This window comes from Macaca fascicularis, chromosome 3 (assembly GCF_037993035.2).
Source record: "Macaca fascicularis isolate 582-1 chromosome 3, T2T-MFA8v1.1".
Taxonomy (NCBI): domain Eukaryota; kingdom Metazoa; phylum Chordata; class Mammalia; order Primates; family Cercopithecidae; genus Macaca; species Macaca fascicularis.
The window spans coordinates 192868496-192889379 of NC_088377.1; the positions used below are offsets into that span (position 1 = coordinate 192868496).

A 20884-nucleotide genomic window follows, 5' to 3' on the forward strand; every position below is an offset into this window, starting at 1 on the left:
TCGAAAGCCTAGTGACAGGATGGGGCAGATGCCTAGCGCAGGCCTCTCACCCTCCCAAAGAAAACCCCAGCCGGCCATTGCCGCCCCTTGACCTGTAACTAGGGACAGGTTTCTGCATGCAGCAGGGGACGAAACCACTTATACGCCAAACAAACTGTGAGATCTTGCCATTTCACAGTTGCAGAAACCCAGGAAGGGAACCGTGCTAGTAAGTCAGGACAAAGACGAGAAATTTAACACTCGTTTGGTGGGACTGATTGCTCTGAGCGGTCTCACCAGTAATTGTCCGTTAACATTTTGCAAACGTAGCCGCAGTGGCTCTAACCGCTCACTTGGTTGACTGCCCGAAGTGCAGGGCACTGCTGAGTCCGTGTTTAATAAGGCTGAGATGCCAGGCTTCTGTGGCACAGTGAACTATACAGAAGGAATCCACAGGCTAAGGGAGACAGGGGCACTGGCACGGATTTGTCACGTGTCACTTGCACATTCCATACCCAGAGGACACTCCTCCTGGAGCCCCTGAGGAACATACAGGTGAGGGACCCCTTCAATCGGAAAAGTGAACTTGTCACTGCAGCAGCTGTTCCCAATGTAGTATCTTGGGGGACCTACAGCCCCTGCCTGGGCACATACTCCTTTCTCTATACCAATCTACAAGGACCCCCAGACAGAGTCTGCTTTACCTGGCAACAGGACATTTTCACCCACATGTCTCAAGGCTGCAGCACCCCCGCTCTGTACATTATGGTCTGCAGAGAAGCTGGCCATCTTCACACTGCACATTGCCACACTGGCCCATGCGCTGATGGCAGTGTGGGCTGGACTGGACAGGCAGGAAGTAGCAGAGCTCTAGGTGCCTCTGTGAGATATGTGCAGGGCACAGCGTGAGGGACAGACCCCAAAGAACCAGCGGTCTCACACCCCAGAATGGCCTGAAACACTGGAGACACCCCTCCAATGAGAGCTTCAAGTTGTCACTCCACACTTCACCTGCCACTACAACCACCAGGCAGGTGTTTTGGAGGCAACGTGCACCACATGTGTGTGTGCTACTCTGACACAGGTACTGAGTGACACTAAAAGCTGTTTTCAGAGAGGCCTGGGGCAAGATCAGGCATGTGGCAAGTCCAGGTTGCTCTTCTGTATAGCCTTAGGATCCAGCAAGGTTGATATCAGGGATGCTGTAGGAAGCCTCCACCAAAAGGAAATTTACAGAGTAGACATTGAGGGTTTTGAGGGAAGATTAACTCCAAAACAACCATATCTTCTCCTACAGATGACTTTCGCTGGGAAACAGTTCTGGCTGATTGCGCCAGGCCCTTGCAGAGACTGAACAAGCTAGCCATGAGACGCGGAGACCATGCAACCTGAGCTCCCCATCGCAAACAAGGAACTACCAGGCCCTCCAGGCCGAATGCTGAGTGTGCACAGCAACCCTCTCTCACCAGGCAGAGACGGGGCTTGCCCAGGCCTGTGAAGCACACGGACGCTGCACGGGTACATGATGCAGCTGCTCTGCCACTGGTGCCTCCCCTACCTCGATCCACACCCAGACTCGGGGGAGCTCCTTATGAGCCACTGACTGACGGAGAAAAAGCTGGGCTTGGTTTACAGGTGCTTCTCCTGCTGGGCTGGCCGCTGCTGGCACTGCTGAGTGTGGCTCTTGAGGACAGTGGGGATTACATCTCCCAGCAGGCAGACCTCCCAGCTGGACATCTGATTTCCACTTTATCAGGACTGAGATGGCCAGGACATATCTACACGGATCCCCAGGGTGATTCCAGTATTAAACCAGGGGAATCTCATGGAACCCAACCGCAGGGAGTCCAGTCGGCCTCTCAAGAGACTGAAGATGGAAACAGAAAAGCCAAGCCCGAGACTGCTCGTCCCCCCTCGTTCTGGCGGCACACCCTCCCATTCTGCTCTCCTCTCGTGGGCTCTGTTCTACTCCTGTCTGCACACACTCTTTCAGCTTCCCTGCAAGTGGCTCGCCTTGGTCCCCAGAGCAGTTATGGCTCTGAGGATGTTGTACCCTCAGAGTAACGTGGTCATTTTGAGTACTGTTCTGCAGCTTACTTTTTTTTTTCCTAATAAATGAATATACTCTTGACAAACATTTTCTCCAGTATGCAGTATTCTGTTATATGCCTATGCAAGGATTTATTTAATCTCTTAGGTTGTTTTGGGTATGCGGCTATTTTCTGTTTGCTTTCTTAGCTCTCGAGGGTGTGTCAATAACTATTACTGCAGCCTGTGTCTAGAAAATACTCAAATCACCCCCTTGCAAATACGTCTTTTACTCTGACTTAACCAATGCCAAACAACTTTCTCCCCCTATTTCCATGGTAATGCATCTCAGCTCCTCTCAAACTCAGAGCCTCACAGGATAAACGGCTTCCCGGAGATGATGCTTACAGCTCCTGTTAATTAGGGAAGTGATATTTACTGGATCGGTGATCTTGGACATCCATAAGGTATCGCATTTTTCATGTATTACTCATTCGATTTTCTTTAGGGTTTAGCCAAAATGAGTAATACGTGGAAAGCTGGGTAAAAGTCAAACCAGCCGTTACTTGTTACTGTCATTTTTTGAGAGTCTTGCTTTGTTGGAGTCTCACTCTGTCATCCAGGCTGGAGTGCCGTGGCACGATCTCGGCTCACTGCAGCCTCCACCTCCTGGGTTGAAGCGATCCTCCTGCCTCAGCCTCCTGAGTAGCTGGGACTACAGGTGCCTGCCACCACACCCAGCTAATAATTTTAATTTTTGTATTCTTAGTAGAGATGGGGTTTCACCATGTTGGCCAGGGTGATCTTGAACTCCTAACCTCAAGTGCTCTGCCCGCCTCGGCCTCCCAAAGTGCTGGGATTACAGGTGTGAGCCACTGTGCCCGGCCTACTGTCACTTATTTTTATGTTGGTAGAAATGCCGGTGGTCAGAAGATCTGGTATTTTACAAAGTAAACCTCCTGGGGGATGGGGGTGAGGCTGAAATAGGCTGAGCCAGTAGTTCCTTTATCTTGGGAATTAAGAACTTCTTGTTAATTTGTTATTGAAACACGTGGTCACAGTTCTCGAGACGCCATCTCTTAAAACGACTGCCTACCATTTTCCCTACTATAAGATTGTATTTGCATGCTTTCCTCTTTGTGTCAAATAATCAGAGAATCTTAGGGTTTTAAAAGTGGCTCTGAAGGTCACCTGGTCCAAAGTGAACTCAGCAAAGACAAAGGATATAAAGCCAATTTGCAAAAATCAATTGTATTTCCATATGTTAACAAGAAACAATTGGAAAATGAAATTAAACGAAAGCAACATCATTTTTGGTCATCCTGTAAGTCCTGGGTGGCAGGCACAGAATACAGGTAAGGTGCTCCAAGAACCCGGGGAGCCCTCTGAGGACGCATGGCAGGTGTGGGGCGTGGGAGCAGAAGCAGGCCACACCTGGGGGTTCCTGGGGAGGTCTAAAGGGTCTGGTGGAGCAGGAAGAGCCTGGGAGGATCACCTAAGGCAGGGCTATGGGAGGGGTTGGACACGCTCCAGGGCACCTTTCAGCCGGAGCTCCCGAGGGCTCAGGCTGAGGCCACCCTTGCAGGGCCCTGGCTGGGTGTCTTCCCCTGCCCTGCTCTTCCTCTGATCCCTTCATGCTTCCTCCTGGGAGTGCATCCTTCATAAACCACTTGCCCGTGAACTCTTGGTTTAGCATTTACTTCTGAGGAACTCGACTGAGGACAATCCTACTTGGAAAATATTTATATAGAAACAATACACTAAATGTATATGCACAGATATGTGGGTAGACACACATTTGATTACATTGAATGTAGTTTGATCACTGTATTGAGTATAATATTTAGGACTGTTCGTATGTGATTATAAGTTACATTGATATAAAGTAAGTTGCAACAAACATAATTTTAATACCAAAATGTTAAGATTCAAATGTTCTGTGAAAAGAGATTGGTAAGGTTCTTCTCTCAAGAGATTGCCCATTTTAGTGATTGTCTTCTTTTTCACCATTATTATTTCAAGTTTATGTATCATATGTTCAACTAAATAACTTAAAGACCATGAGGATATACTGAGTGAGGCTCTACAGTTTAATAATGAACAGCTTAGGTTCTAACACACATTAGACAGCCCTGTGTTCAAAACCCCATCTTGTACTAGCTCTGTGGATTAGGTCCTAGCTTGCTTTCTTTCTGTTTTTTTTTTTTTTTTTTGAGATGGAGTCTCGCTCTGTTGTCAGGCTGGAGTGCAGTGGCATAATCTCGGCTCACTGCAACCTCTGCCTCCTGGGTTCAAGCCATTCTCCTGCCTCAGGGTCCTGAGTAGCTGGGACTACAGGCATGCACCACCGCACCCGGTTAATTTTGTATTTTTAGTAGAGATGGGGTTTCACCACGTTAGCCAGGCTGGTCTCCAACTCCCGACCCTCAGGTAATCTGCCAGCCTTGGCCTCCCAAAGTGCTGGGATTACAGGCGTGAGCCACTGCACCTGGCCAAAGCTTCCTGACTTAAGTTCTTAAACTCTATAATTTGAGCTTCCCTGTCTTCAGGAAGAAGACAGTAATAGCACATGTTAAGAATTCAGATAAAACCTCTGCACAGTGCCTGATAGTGCAAAGGACTCAATAAACGTTTGCTGGCATTGCTGGTTTTAAATGACTGCATAAAGCAGTAGCCATCCAAAAGTGAAACAAAAAATTCATGAAAACTGAGTACACTTACTTGTAATGTAGTATCAAAGACGACAAGCTTTGAACTGGTTGGAACGATGTCATAACACTTGTGTGACCTCATGAATCGCATGTAAACACCACTTTCTGAGTCTTCTGCTATAAGAAAAAAAGGCAAAACATCAGTAACAATAAAGAACACCCTCAATCGGATGAAGAGCATATACATAAACCTATCACTAACAGACTTCATGGTAAAATACGAAATGTCTCAAGGGCCAGGCAAGGATGCTCACTCTCACTAATTCTATGAACACTGTACTGGAGGTCCCAGATGGGGCAATAAGGCAAGAGAAAAAAATGAAAGGCATACACGTTGAAAAGGAAAAAGCAAAACTGTCTTTACTTGCACACTGTATGATTCTCTATATAGGAAAAACCAAAGAATCTAGAAAAAGTTCCTAGATTTAAAAAGAATGAGTTTAGCAGGGTCACAGAATTAAATACGGGGTTAATAAAACAAAGACAAAGCTAATCGAATGGGGAAAAGTTGGAAGCTTTCCCTTCAAGATCTGGAACAAGGCCGGGTGCGGTGGCTCACACCTGTAATCCCAGAACTTTGGGAGGCTGAGGTGGAAGGGTCGCTTGAACCCAGGAGTTCGAGACCAGCCTGGGTGGCATAGCAAGACCCAGTTTCTACAAAAATAATAAAATAAAATAAAAATAAAAATAAAGGGGGAAAAAAAAAGACCAGGAACAAGACAAGAATGCCTGCTCTTGCTACTCTGTTCAACGTAGTACTGGAAGTCCTTGTCAGAGCAGTCAGGCAAGGCAAAGAAATAAAAGGCATCCAAATATGGAAACAAGGAAGTTAAACTGTCCCTGTTTGCAGATGACATAATCTTACATATGGAAAACCCTAATGACTCCATCAAGAAACTGTCAAAACTAATAAATTTGGTAAAGTTACGAGATATAAACTCAACATAAAAAATCAGTAGCATTTCTATACACTAATAGACAACTATCTGAAATAGAAATTTTAAAAAATCCCATTTATAATAGCTACAAAAAACCAAAATACTCAGGATTTAATTTAACCCAGGAGGTGAAAGATCTCTACAGTGAAAACTATAAAACACCGATGAAAGAACTGAAGCAGGCCAGGTGTGGTGGCACATGCCTGTAATCGTAGCACTTTGGGAGGCTGAGGTGGGCAGATCACCTGAGATCAGGAGTTTGAGACCAGCCTGGCCAACATGGAGAAACCCTGTTTCTACTAAAAATACAAAAATTAGCTGGGCATGGTGGCACGGGCCTGTAATCCCAGCTTCTCAGGAGGCTGAGGCACGAGAATTGCTTGAATCTGGGAGGCAGAGGTTGTAGTGAGCTGAGATTGCGGCACTGTACTCCAACTTGGGTTACAAAGTGAGACTGTCAAAAAATAAAGGAAGAATTGAAGAAGACACAAATAAATGGGAAGATATCTTGTGTTCATGGATTGGAAGAATATTGTTAAAATGACCATACTACCCACTATGATCTACAGATTCAACACAATGCCTATCAAAATACCAATTCTTCTCAGGACAAGAAAAAAAAATCCTAATATTTGTATAGAACCACAAAAGACCCCAAATAGCCAAAAGAATTTTGAGCAAAAAGAACAAAGGTGAAGATATCACACTACCTGACTTCGAAATATACTACAAAGCTACAATAACCAAAACAGCATGATGCTGGCATAAAAACAGACACACAGACAAAGAGAATCAGAAAGCCCAGAAATAAATCCACACATTACAGTCAAATGATTTTTGACAAAGGTTCCAAGAATACACGCTGGGCAAAGCGTGGTCTCTTCCATAAATGGTGCTGGGAAACTTAGATATCCACATGCAGAAAAATGAAGCTGGACTCCTGTCTCTCATCAGATACAAAAATCAACGGAAAACAGATTAAAGATTGAAAAATCTATGACCCAAACTATGAAACTACTAGAAGAAAACAGGGGAAATGCTTCATGACTTTGGTCTGGGCAAATATTTTATGGATAAAACTTCAAAAGCACATGGAACAAAAGCAAAAATGAATAAATGGGATTATATCAAACTAAAAAGCTTCTATCCTGCAAAGGAAATAATCAACAGAGTGAAGAGACAACCTACAGAATGAGAAGATATTGGCAAACTATACATCTGATAAAGAATTAATATCCAAAATAGATTAGGAATTCAAACAACTCAACAGCAGGAAAACAACAACAACAACAACAACAACAAAAAACCAAATAATCTGATTAAAAAATGGGCAAAAGAACTGAATACACATTTCTCAAAGAAGACATAGAAATGGTCAATGGGTATATGAAAAAATGTCCACCATCGCTAGTCACTGGAGAAATGCAAATCAAAACCACAATGAGATATCACCTCACTCCAGTTAGAATGGCTATAATAAACAAAACAAACAAAAGATGAATGTTGCTGAGGATATGGAGAAAAGGAAGCCCCCCCCACTTTTTTTTGAACTATTGGTGGGAATGAAATATAAATTAGTATAGCTATTATAGAAAACAGTACAGAGGTTCCTCAAAAAAATAAAAATAGAATTACCCCATGATCCAGCAATCCCACTACTGGGCATACCCAAAGGAAATGAAATCAGAGTGTTAATGACACATCTGCACTGCCATGTTGAGTGCAGCACTATTCACAACAGTCAAGACATGGAATCCACCTAAGTGTCGCCAAAAGATGAACGGATAAAGAAATGTGGTACCCACGCACAACAGAGTACTATTCAAGCATAAAAAAGAATGAAATCCTGACATCTGTGACCACAGGATGAACCTAGAGGACACTGTGCTACATGAAATAAACCAGGCATGGAAAGGCAAATACCATCTCATTCATCTGTGGAATCTAAACAAGTTGATCTCACAGGAGTAGAAAGTAGAGAGTGGTTACCAGAGGCTGGGGAGGGAACAGGGTGGTGGTAAGAGAGGTTGGTCAGTTACAGTCAGACAGGAGGAATGCATTCTGGTGTTCTATTGCACAGTGTGGTGACTATAGTTAACAATAACGTATTGTATATTTCAAAATAGCTAGAAGGGAGGATTTTGAATGTTCCTGCCACAAATGATACATGTTTTAGGTGACAGATACACTAATTATCCTGATTTTATCAGTACACAATATATACATATATTAAAACATCAAACTGTATCCCATAAATATGTACAACTATGTGTCAACAAAAAATTTAAAAAAACGAAAAAAGTACAATAAAGCAAATGCAAATAGAAAAAAAGGCTACTATATTTGTATCTACTAACTCATTGTTAGCAGACAGAAATTTTAAAAAATTTTAAAGGTATTAATTACATAAATGCTGTATGGAAACACGGACCTACACAGGGAACACAGAGCACTGAAAATGGTAACGATGTGGACAAATATATAAATGCTGTCAAAAATTATTTAAATATCTCTAAAAGTTAATTGGCAATTTATTTTTTATTTTTATTTTTTTTAAGATGGAGTTTAGCTCTTGTCACCTAAGCTGGAGTGCAGTGGCTCAATCTTGGCTGACTGCAACCTCCGCCTCCAAGGTTCAAGCGATTCTCCTGCCTCAGCCTCCTGAGTAGCTGGGATTACAGGTGCGTGCCACCACGCCTGGCTAATATTTGTATTTTTAGTAGATATGGGGTTTCACCGTGTTGGCCAGGCTGGTCTTGAACTCCTGACCTCAGGTGGTCTGTATGGCTTGGCCTCCCAAAGTGCTGGGATTACAGGCTTGAGGCACCGCACCTGGCCCTAACAGACAATTTAAACAAAAATAATGACAGTGTGTTGTGGCGTTGATAGCACGCTGATAAGGAAAAGGCAACACTGTCCAACCGATCATGGAAATGTAGGAGTCATCCTTGCCATTGTCCTCTTGTCACCCTAACCAATTTATCACGATCCCTTGATTTTGCACCCCAGATCCCTCCAATCCACTCATTTCTCGGCCTCCATGGCCACCCCCCTAGATATCCTAACTTCCTCATCAATCCTTCTGCCCCCGTATCTTCACAGCTGTCCACACTGCATCCAGGAAGATTTTGCCAGATGCAAATATAATCTAATCCAGCTGCTTTAGAATAAAGGCAAAACCCCTTAAGTCACCTACAACAGCAGTCCTTAGGACTGGTTTTGTGGAAGACAATTTTTCCACGGGGGTTGGTAGTGGGTGGTTTCAGGATGAAACTGTTCCACCTCAGATCATCAGGCACCAGATTCTCATCAGGAGCACACAACCTAGATCCCTCGTGGGAACAGTTCGCAACCGGGTTTAGGCTCCTATGAGACACTAAAGCTGTCCCTGATCTGAGAGGATGCACAGCTCAGGCCATAATGCTGGCTCACCCACGCCTCGCCTCCGGCTGTGCAGCCCATTTCCTAACAGGCCAGGGAAGAGTACTGGTTCATGGCCCCAGGATTGGGGACCCCTGACCTATAAGACCTGGGAGGCCTGGCCCCCCCAACCTCCCTGCCTCTTGTACTAAACACTACCACTTTGTATTTTCTCCAACCCCTATTTTTTTTTCTAGTCCTCCATCAGTGCTCTGCTATCTCTTCCATAAGGCCTGACACTACTGCATCCTCTGTCTGAAATACTTTCTCCATCTCTTTGTGGCCCAGTGAACTCCTTCATTAGACCTTGGCCCAAGGATATGACTGGTGAGTCAGGGAACCTGAATTTGAACTTGAAGCCTCTGGATTCCAAAGCTGTGTTCTTAGCCAAGCTGATCCCCCTCCTTCCCTCGGCCTGCCACGACCGCTTTCCCTGTTCTGCCGAAATCCTTCCCTATCTTCACGGGTCAGTTCAAATTATACCATCTGCAAGAGACATCCTTGACAGCTCCATTCAGCCCACACCGATCTGTGCATTTTAGGAAGATCTGAACTACTTGGGAAATATCTGAGAAGAAGAAATTGTAGTGTATGAGCTAATTAGCAAAACAAGTGCTAAACAAGTGATACTACCCAAGCTCCTTGGCTGTGGAAAGGAGCCCTACAATTCTGTGTATTTCCTACTGTGGACATCCATGCAGCTGGTTTGCCAATTTCATGACAAATGATGTGGACCACTCCCAAGTCTATTTTCATTCGGACCTCTCTTTGGGATATCACAATTTATAATGCAGAGTTTTGTCACTGCAACTGCCTCCTGCATATTTCCCTCTCAAATGCCTCCCTCCTGATGTGAAATAAAGTCCAGATGCCTCCGTGTTTTGTTTATGAATCTCCACATCTGGCTTCTCCGCAGCCTTATTTCCCACCTCCTGGTTTCATGTCTAGGCAAACGGGCTCCCTCTCAGTCTCCTGTAGCCTTTGACCTCTCCCTTGTTCACTCATGTTACCTTAAACATCCTCCTCCTTGACTTTTCCTTGTTCAATTTCAACCCAGCCTCAACTGACATCTTTTCTCACAAAAGAAGTGAACATCTGAGTGCTCATTATGGACCAGGTACCGTAATAAATCACCTCACTTAACTGATGTAACAACCTAAAGGAATACGGCTTCATGTTTTTTATTTTACCTCTGAGGAAACTGAGGCTAGGACAAGCTGTGTCACAAGGCCCAAATCAGACGGTGAAGAAGTGACCCAAGCGGGATTTGAAGCTCTGTCCCAGCCTCCAGCAGCTCCTTATTAAGCTCACTTTCCTGACTCAGTGGTGCACTCATCTGAGCGCACCTGGGGAGGACCTGTGTCCTGGGTCCTGTCCTGGGGTTACTCACAGGGGGACACAATGACCGGTTCTCCACCCTCAAAGCTTATGCATCAGCCCAGGGTGAGCACTGGATCACCTGAGATCACACAGGTGGGTCACCAGCCCTGACCTGGAAAGAGTAAGGAAATCTAAAATGACTTCTTCCCCTGAACGCTAATGGCATCGTGCTTCTGTCTCATCAGTTATCGCCTTCTATCTCGTTAACAGTGACTGTGTATTTCTAATATTTTTTCCTTCCTGGGTGATAATTTATTTGAATGATTAGTATCTTACTCAAGTAATCCATAAGTTAATTCAGTCTATAAATATTTATTGCATATTGTCTTAGTTTACATTCCTCCCAAAGCTGACCCCAAGACCAGGGAAAGTTAGGGGAGAAAAACTCAAAAGAAAGGGTGCCCAGTAAACAGGCTACACCTTCATGACCCTGGAGTGAAGCTACGAGGGAGGATGCTCTGAGGCTGTACAGACCTCAGAGCTGTCTCAGGGGAGGACCCCTCCTGCCCTGCCTGGGTTCCAGGTAATTCCTGGGACATGACCCCTGGCATTTCTACCCACAAGCCCAGTTGCCAAAGAATGTCCTGGGGCACAGATGTTGAAATATGAGAACTTGGGTGTGACAGGAGGATTCTGGTGAGGCACCCGCGGCATCCACTGTGCGAGAGGCGGGGATGCCACAGGGAAGACAACAACCACAACCCTTGTCCTCACAGACACTGCAAACCAATGGAGGGGACACTGACTGTCATCACACTGCCACCAGCACTACCAAGGACAAGCTCGGCGTTCGTGAATGAATAGCAGCGGCTGTCAGGGAGGGAACGGATGGACGGATGATTCCCATATTTCTCAAAACACTGATAGACTAGACAGTGAGGGCTCTGCTAAAGAAAGGCCTGAAACAGCAAGCTCTCATCAGAGCGGCGCAGACAGCTCTGGTCTGGGTCCGCCATCGCCGCTAAGGATGACGCACCTCACGCAGCCGCATGCGCAGTCTCCTCATGCCTACTGAGTGCGGGATTCGTGCAATACAAAAACCAAAGATCACGGCAGTCAAGCATACATTCAACCAGTATTTAAGTTACAAATTGCCTGCCAAATCTATCATCCTAAAATTCAAAAGCAAGAAATCAAGAGGGACGCTAAGTATAGTAAAATGTAACAAACCATCTCCCAGAAAGGAAACCTCTGAAGATATTTTGTTCATTAATTAAATCAAGAATTTTCATAAAAGAGGTACACATATTATAGACGTATTATACATGTTATTACTATATGAATATGTGAAATAAAAATGGAAAATAAAATAGGGCAGGAATGTTCAAACTTACAGAATTTTTGAAAATTTAAGTTTAGTGTTAGATTATATTTTTAGTATATCATTTTAATGTATTGATTTCTCAATTATTTCAATTCACATTGTATTTTGAATAAATGTATGTTCCAGATTTACAAAAAAGTTGCAAAGCTGGAACAGTTCCTATATACTCCATATCAGGCTCCTCCAAGTTTATCATCTTACATTATTGATACGGTTTGGCTTTGTGTCCCCAACCAAATCTCATTTTGAATTGTAGTTCCCATAATCCCCACGTGCCAAGGGCAGGACCTAATGGGAGGTGATTGGATCACGAGGGCAGTTTCCTCCATGCTGTTCTTGTGATAGTGCCTGAGTTTTCAGATCTGAGGGCTTTATAAGGCCGTTTTCTCTGCCCTTGCTCTCTGTTGCCTGCTCCACGAAAGACATGCCTCTTCCCGTTCCACCATGATTGCAAGTTTCCTGAGGCCCCTCTAGCCATGCAGAACTGGGAGTCAATTAAACCTCTTTCCTTCACAAATTATCCACCCAGTCTCAGGTAGTCCATTTAAAGCAGTGTGAGAACTAACACAGGGTTTTCCCCAATCTTTGGGTTACGCAGTTTCGTTCTCATCATCACGTAGAGGAACACGCTCCATCCTCTTCACACACGGAGGGACACGCTCCATTCTCGACACACGCTCCATCCTCACCACGCAGGAAGGGACACGCTCCGAGCTCATCACGCAAGGAGGGACACGCTCCGACCTCCTCACGCACGGAGGGACACGCTCCCACCTCATCACGCAGGAAGGGACACGCTCCGGCCGCATCACACGCGGAGGGACACGTCCGACCTCATCACACGCGGAGGCACACGCTCCTTCCTCATCATCACAGGGAGGGACCCACTCCATCCTCATCATCATATTGAGGGTACACATGCCTTCTCATCCCATCCTATCTAGGGTATCTAAAATCAACATTACTCATCACCTTAATCACCTGAGTGAAGTCATATTTGTCAGGTTTCTCCAAGTAGAGGTACTCTTTCTCTCCTTTATGTACAGTAACCTTTTTAAGGTCACTAGGACCCCTCACTTAATGGCCAGGAGTTACGCGCTACCTCCTTGTTTAAAATAATTATGTACAGGAGAGTTATTTATTCATTTATCTGATCATTTATTCATGTCAGTGTAGATTCATGGATATTTATTTCAAACTCTGAGTTATAATCCAATCCTAGGTTAGGAGTGGTCAGAGGCTGTGCCCCAGCCAGTTAGGCACCCACCTGTGGCTGACAGACCTGTGGGTGGCTTGTGGAGCCATCTCCTAGTTAAGACAGTTTCCAAGCCTGCTGTGGCTTGGACTTTCTAGCAGGTCCTCCAGCACTGCCTTCACACACAGGCAGCCCCCTAGTTGGCTGGGGGGCTGTGGGAGTGCGGCTTGGGGCTTCCTGCGTGGGCTTCCTCCGTCATCCAAGGAGGTGTGGAGAGCTGGGCTCTTGTGCCTGTCCTGCATGCACACAGCCTCCAGAGCAGCTGGAAGTGTGTTCCCCCATCATCAACATCTTGCATTAGCATGGTACAGCAGTTACAGTTAACCAACCAAGAAAATAATAATGAAAGTGTCCAGGCACAGTGGCTCCCACCTGTAATTCCAACACTTTGGGAGGCCGAGGCAGGAGGAGTCCTTGAGGCTAGGAGTTTGAGACCAGCCTGGGCAACACAGTGAGACCCCATTTCTACAAAACATAAAAAAAATTAGCCAGGTGTGGTGGTGCACACCTATGGCCCCAGCCTACTCAGGAGGCTGAAGTGGGAGGGTCTCTTGAGCCAGGAGGCTAAGGCTGCAGTGAGCTGTGACTGTGCCACTGCCCTCCAGCCTGGGTGACAGAGCAAGACTCTGTCACACACACAGACACAAAATAAAACCAACAATGTATTAACAGAAGTCTCCACATTATTCAGATTTCCTTAATTTTTCCTTAATGTCCTGTGTCTGTCCCAGGATCCTGTCCAGGATTCCACATGATGGTTGGGAGCATCTCCTTGGGCTCCTCCTGGCTGCCACGGTTTCTCAGACTCTCCTTGTTGTGATGGCCTTGGAAGCTCTGAAGTTCTGATCAGGCACTTTGGAGGATGCCCATTGGCTGGAAGAGGTCTCATGCTTTTCTCAAGATTAGAACCTCTGTAACTGGGTTCCAGGTTTGGGGAAGGATCTACAACATTTTTTAAAAATATAAAGCACTTGACTAAAGTAAAATTCATTCATTAATTTATTTATTTTGGAGACAGGGTCTCGCTCTGTCACCCAGGCTGGAGTGCAGTGGCACAATCTCAGCTCATTGCAACCTCTATCTCCCGGGTTCAAGCAATTCTTGTTCCTTAGCCTCCCGAGTAGCTGGGATTATAGGCGTGGGAAACCAAGCCTGGCTAATCTTTGTATTTTTAGTAGAGACAGGCTTTCACCATGTTGGCCAGGCTGGTCTCAAACTCCTGACCTCAAGTGATCTGCCTGCCTCAGCCTCCCAAAGTGCTGGGATTACAGGTGTGAGCCACCACACCCAGCTGTAAAATGTTAAATATTTAAATTGTAATAAATCCTCTTTGTCTAAAACTAGTTAAAACTAATTTAAAAAACAAAAATAAAATTTATAATAAAATTTCTTTAAAAAGATGTTTTAAAATTAAATTTTATGACTGGGTGCAGTGGCTCACGCCTGTAATCCCAGCACTTTGGGAGGCCAAGGTGGGTGGCCTGCTTGAGAAGCCAGGAGTTTGAGACCATCTTGGGCAACATGGCGAAACCCTGTCTCTACTAAAAATACAAAAATTAGCTGGGCATAGTGGCGCACGCCTGTAATCCCAGCTACTTGGCAGGCTGAGGCACAAGAATTGCTTCAGGCCAGGCGCAGTGGCTCACGCCTGTAATCCCAGCACTTTGGGAGGCCAAGGTGGGTGGATCACAAGGTCATGAGATTGAAACCATCCTGGCCAACATGGTGAAACCCTCTCTCTACTAAAAATACAAAAATTAGCCGGGCATGGTAGCACACACCTGTAATCCCAGCTACTCGGGAAGCTGAGGCAGGAGAATCGCTTGAACCCTGGAGGCGGAGGTTGTGAGGTTACAGTGAGCTGAGATCATACCACTGCACTCCAGCCTGGCGACAAAGCGAGACTCTGTCTCAAAAAAAAAAAAAAAAAAAAAAAAAGAATTGCTTCAAACCCAGGATGTGGAGGTTGCAGTAAGCTGAGATCGTGCCACTACACTCCAGCCTGGGGGACAGAACAGTACTCTGCCTCAGAAAAAGAAAAATAATAATTAATTTTAAATAGAGATGAAGTCTCACTATGTTGCCCAAGCTGGTCTCAAACTCCCAGGCTCAAGTGATCCACCTGCCTTGGCTTCCCAAACTGCTGGGATTACAGGCGTAAGCCACCTACAAATTATAATAAAATTTTTGTTTAGTGGGAATAAGGACAGATTATTACTAATGTAATAAAACAACATCAATCACAACAAAAGTATAAGCTTTTTAAGTTAGGAAAAGAAAGTAAAATATAAAATGTTCCTTTTTAATGTCGCTTTTCTACTTTTAGTATAAACTTTACGATTATAGGTGGCACCATCTGTGTTAGTTACATTATGGTGAAGTCTCACATTGTACTTGGAGGAAGAAATATATTGAAACAGAGTGAAAATGAGTGTAATTTGGAGTTACACAACAACAACAACAAAACCCACCCAAATTATTCAACAACAGGCTGTTTAAAATATATTATCAAAATTCCTTGGCCGGGTGCTGTGGCTCACGCCTGTAATCCCAGCATTTTGGGAGGCTGAGCTGGGTGGATCACCTGAGGTCAGGAATTCAAGACCAGCCTGGCCAACATGGTGAATCCCCATCTCTATTAAAAATACAAAAGTTAGCCAGGCATGGTGACGTGTGCCTGTAATCCCAGCTACCTGGGAGGCTGAGGCAGGAGAATGGCTGGAACCCGGGAGGCGGGGGCTGCAGTGAGCCGAGATACTACCACTGCACTCTAGTCTGTGCAACAGAGCAAGACTGTCTCAAAAAATAAATAAATAAAATAAAATATATTATCAAAATTCCTGAGAGGGCAAGAAGTTCCAACTCCATATTCAAAAGCTAACTGGGGTTAAGATATTAACACAATGCTCCCTTCTTGCTTTTGATATTTTCAGTGTTATAGGATAGAAGCATAATTACAGAGTATCACACTGGGACTTGAGTTACTGCTCTACAAAAGGAAGAAACCTGTTTGCGGACTGACTTTAAATCTTACTACTCTTTAAATAGATGCCAACCCAACATTATTATGCAAGGGCGTTGCTAAAGAATAATATCAATAAGTAGCAAGTTTATATTAAAGTGTTTAATTCATAAAGGTTAATAACAAACTTTTACAAATGCAACATCTAAGTTTAAATGCAAGCAATTATAAACACTAAATTGAAACATTGGAAGTATTTCTCCTATTAAAAACAAATCTGATTACATAATACGCTTGCTCAGTACCGTGGTTTTTTTGAGACAGAGTCTCACTCTGCCACCCAGGATGGAGTGCAGTGGTGCGATCATGGCTCACTGCAGCCTTGAACTCTTGGGCTCAACCAATCCCAGTAGCTGAGACTACAGATGCGTGCCATTACATCTGGCTAACGTTTTTATTCTGTATTTTTTTTGTAGTGATGGGGTCTCACTATGTCATCCAGGCTGGTCTTGCACTTTTGGCCTCAAGCCTCAGCCTTCCAAAGCACTGTGGTTATAAGCATGAGTCACCGTGCCTGGCTGCTGGGGAACTTCTGACATGTCCTTCCTACCTACACAATATACCCTGTATCATTCAAGGTTCTAGAAATCGAACTCTAACCTACCTTTCTAGCCTCATCTCCTATCACATCCCCTAGGAATCTCATACTCTAGGATCATTTCAACACATCCTTTTCAAAGGAAGGGTTTGAACTGTGGGAAATCCAATTTTGAGAATGCGTTCCCCATGCTTCTGTTCTGTGCCTCTGCACACACTATTCTTTCTTCCTCAACAGTGCCTTCCCTGTTCTCCCATGGTCTCCTGCCATCCTGCTTGCCTTTCTGCAGAGGGCTGAACAGTGGCCCCCACAGAAAGACAGGTCCACTGGAAATGTCAGAATGAGACCTTATGTGCAATAAGGGTCTCTGCAGGTGTAACTAAGGTGAGGATCTGGAGATGAGGTTATCCTGGATTAGGGTGGGCCCTAAATCCAGTGACAAGTGTCCTTATAAGAGAGAGAGAAGATGCAGAGAGGCACAAAGGGGAGGGCCACGTGAAGACAGGTGGAGGCTGGGGCGACGCAGCGGTGAGCCAAGGATGCCAAGGACTGCTGGCAACAGCAGGAGCTGAGGGCAGCGTGGGGTGAATTCTCCCTCAACCTCTGGAAGGAACCACCCCTGCTGATGACTTACAGAATTCTGGCCTCCAGACTAGAAGGAAATAAACTTCTGTTGTCTAAGCCACCAAGTTGTGGCAGCCTGGGAAACTAATAGGCCTTCAAAGTTCAGTTCAAAGGCTACTTCCTCCCATAAAACCTTCCGTTTGAGCCCCTCAGGTTGGAATTAACTGCTCCAGTTTTGACATGCCTTAATGCTTTGTGAGTCACACACACCTTCTACTGAAGTTACAGGTCTGTTCTTCCCTTAGACATGCGCTCCTGGGGGCAGTGGATGTCCCTTGCTCTTCTCTATAATCCCAGGCCCCTGGAGGGTTCCTTGTAGATATTAGGCATGAGTAACGCCTGGTACCTTGTAAGTCACTGAAAGACGCACAGATCAAATTCGAGAGAGGCACGTATGGATCTGAGACAACTATATTACGTTCCTGTCCTCAGAGAGGAAACGTCAGCCAATGAAGCACACGGGTTTAAAAGAACACTGGTGAATCTAGATTTAATAACCAGTAAAAACACAAAACAAAAAAAAACTTTATATACCTTTATAAGATTAAAGGATTAGACTTTTTTTTTTTTTTTTTAAGAGAAATAACGCACCTATGGAAGTGCCTCGTGATTTTTTTCTCTTTCTTTTTTTTTTTTTCTTTTCAAGATGGGGTCGCACACTATGTTGCCCCGGCTGGCCTCAAACTCCTCGGCTCATGGGATTCTCCCACCTCAGCCTCCCACATAGCTGGGACTATAGTCACACACCACAGCAATATTTGTTTTTAAGTGAAACAGCATTGATCTAAATAAAGCTTTAAAATGTTCGCAAGTATATTTTATATTGAAGCTATTTTCTAACTCTATTAGACAAAAAAATGCAGTTGAGTAAGATTGTAGAAGACCTTCAAATGTTCATTCAACCATACACATTTTAAAAACACCTGCAAATACAGCAAACAACTGGACAAGTATGTTTCAGAGATAAGCACTACAGTCACCAATTACTTCTTCTGAAACCCATTTACATAGAATTTTAATTTTGAAAGAATTTGTAAAAAAAAAAAATGTGTTGTAAGACGATGTAATTCTTCAGTCTTCTTGGCCTTAATTCTATGAAAATGGACAAGACAGACTATCACTAATCGTTTATCAGTCAGGCAAAAATACTAAAGGATAATTTAACAGACAGATACCAGTATGAAATTCGTTTTACTTATACACCTTAATCAAACTAAGCGCAGGACAGTAGATGAGACAATGACTCAAAATGGATTTCAAGGTGTCCGATTTATAAAGATAACAACTGCCAAAAGAATCCACTACTAACCAGACAGTTACCATCAATCTGCCCGTCCCAGGTTCTCTCCCCACTGATACCGGAAACACCCACACAGTGAGGGAACTGGACGCCCTGAGAAGCAGAGCTTAAGGACTCACCCCCACCCTCAAGTTCCACATTTCTTTTGGTCCAGTCCTGTAACTCTTGTTTAGTCCAAAAGGAGGCTCATCCCATCACTCCTGGGAATGGTTACTCCAATTTCAGAAGGGGTTGGCCTCAACTAGAAAGGGAAGCTTCTAATGTGAGAAGAAAAAAAGACCTAAGAAAACAGTCCATGCTTAGTGGTTCCGTGCCCACCATTCGGGGCTCCCTCGCCACACAATCTGGGTGACTGACTGCAGACACACCTCTCCTGTCATGAGCAGCCCGAACTTGCTGACCTAGTCCTATCACCTGTGTAGCTCGCTCTACCCCGGAGGCTGCCAGCGCCACCTTTATCTCCTGCTCCACTTTTTAAAATGTCAACATACACGGGGACTGCTGCTCAATCTCCAGACTATAAAAACCTTAGTGTGGGTCACATCTGTAATCCCAGCACTTTGGGAGGCTGAAGCGGGCGGATCACGAGGTCAGGAGGTCGAGACCATCCTGGCTAACACGATGAAACCCTGTCTCTACTAAAAATACAAAAACAAAATCAGCCGGGCGTGGTGGCGGACACCTGTAGTCCCAGCTACTCAGGAGGCTGAGACGGGAGAATGGCGTGAACCTGGGAGGTGGAGCTTGCAGTGAGCTGAGATTGCACCGCTGCACTCCAGCCTGGGCGACAGAGTGAGACCCTGTCTCCAAACAAACAAATAAACAAATAAACAAACAGACATCTTAGTGTGGGCTGGGCGTGGTGGCTTATGCCTATAATCCCAGCACTTTGGGAGACCAAGGCAAGCGCATCACGAGGTCAAGAGATCAAGACCATCCTGACCAACATGGTGAAACCCCGTCTCAACTGAAAATACAAAAATTAGCTGGGACTGGTGGCGCGCACCTGTAGTCCCAGCTACTCGGGAGGCTGAGGCAGGAGAATCGCTTGAACCCAGGAGGTGGAGCTTGCAGTGAGCCGATATCGCACCACTGCACTCCAGCCTGGGTGACAGAGAAAGACTCCATCTCAAAAACAAAAAACAAAACCTTAGTTAGCACATTACAAATATTTTTTCTTTTCTTTTTTTTTTTTTTTTTTTTTTGAGATGGAGTCTTGCTCTGTTGCCCAGGCTGCAGTGCAGTGGCTTGATCTTGGCTCACTGCAACCTCCATCTCCCAGGTTCAAATGATTCTCCTGCCTCAGCCTCCAGAGTAGCTGGGATTTTAGGTACCCACCACCACGCCTGGCTAATTTTTGTATTTTTTTGGTAGAGATGGGGTTTCACCATGTTGGCCAGGCTGGTCTTGAACCTCTGACCTCAGGTGATCCGCCCACCTTGGCCTCCCAAAATGCTGGGATTACAGGCGTGAGCCACCACGCCCAGCCAATATTTTCAATTCAAAGTTGTGAAAATGGCCACAGGGACCTAAATAAGTCATTTTTTAATATTCTCTGCTTTTAAGTCAAAAGAAGGAACAGAGAAGAGATGCCTGCAGGGTGGGAGCAGAGCACACTGGGGTCAGAATGCCAAGGAGGAGTTCCTCATCGAGAACCCACACACTGAGGGCAGGGGAGTGCTGATCAATGGTTACACCCCTCAGCATCTTCCTCTTTGTATTCTATACCATGATGCAAAGATTTTGTCCACAGAACCACCTTCATTACTAAGCAATGCTTGCTGCAGTTTCAAAGGTGCTCGGATCCAGGGCAGTGCAGTGCTTGTCAGAGGCCGCCCTGTTCCAGGATCTATTCCTCAGCTTCATGCTTAATTTTGTAACCATCAGTCTTCTAGGGACTTGGTGATTCAAGCTAAATAAATCAGTAGGTGATAAGGAAACTGCAATATCAATTAAATGGTACAGAGATGGAGGCCAGGTTACTGAGCACAGACAGAAAAAGGAACGATCTGATCCATGAGTGAGGCATGGATCCCGCAGAGTGAGGCCCACCCCATCCCACGAGGACAAGCGGTGGGAACTGCAGGGAAGGCTGGCAACACAACAGCTTTCTTAGAAGAGACACTGGCGCACTTACGTGGGGTGGTCTAGATCTCACACTCATCATCTCAGATGACATTAAGATGGCAAAAATCAATCTTGGGCCAGGCACGGTGGCCCATACCTATAATCCCAGCACTTTGGGAGGACGAGGTGGGCAGATCACTTGAAGTCAGGAGTTTGAGACCAGACTGGCCAACACGAAACCTCAGCTCAAATACAAAAATCAGCTGGGCGTGTGGGTGCACACCTGTGATCCCAGTTA

General features: G+C 45.0%; 1 protein-coding gene across 15 annotated transcripts in view; it reads right to left on the minus strand.

Moving 5' to 3' along the window:
* The window catches only part of PRKAG2 (protein kinase AMP-activated non-catalytic subunit gamma 2), a 323235-nt gene that overhangs the window by 36927 nt on the left and 265424 nt on the right, over positions 1 to 20884 (minus strand). For 8 of the 15 annotated variants that reach the window (XR_012433086.1, XM_074036392.1, XM_005551219.4 and 5 more), the window contains one exon: positions 4729 to 4835. Coding sequence is in view for 14 of the 15 variants with exons in the window: in XM_005551219.4 (XP_005551276.1) it covers positions 4729 to 4835 (107 nt within the window). In the remaining variant the exon portion in view is untranslated. The remainder of the gene's footprint in view (positions 1 to 4728; positions 4836 to 20884) is intronic. The other 7 variants (XM_074036390.1, XM_074036384.1, XM_074036394.1 and 4 more) reach the window with 1 other exon arrangement.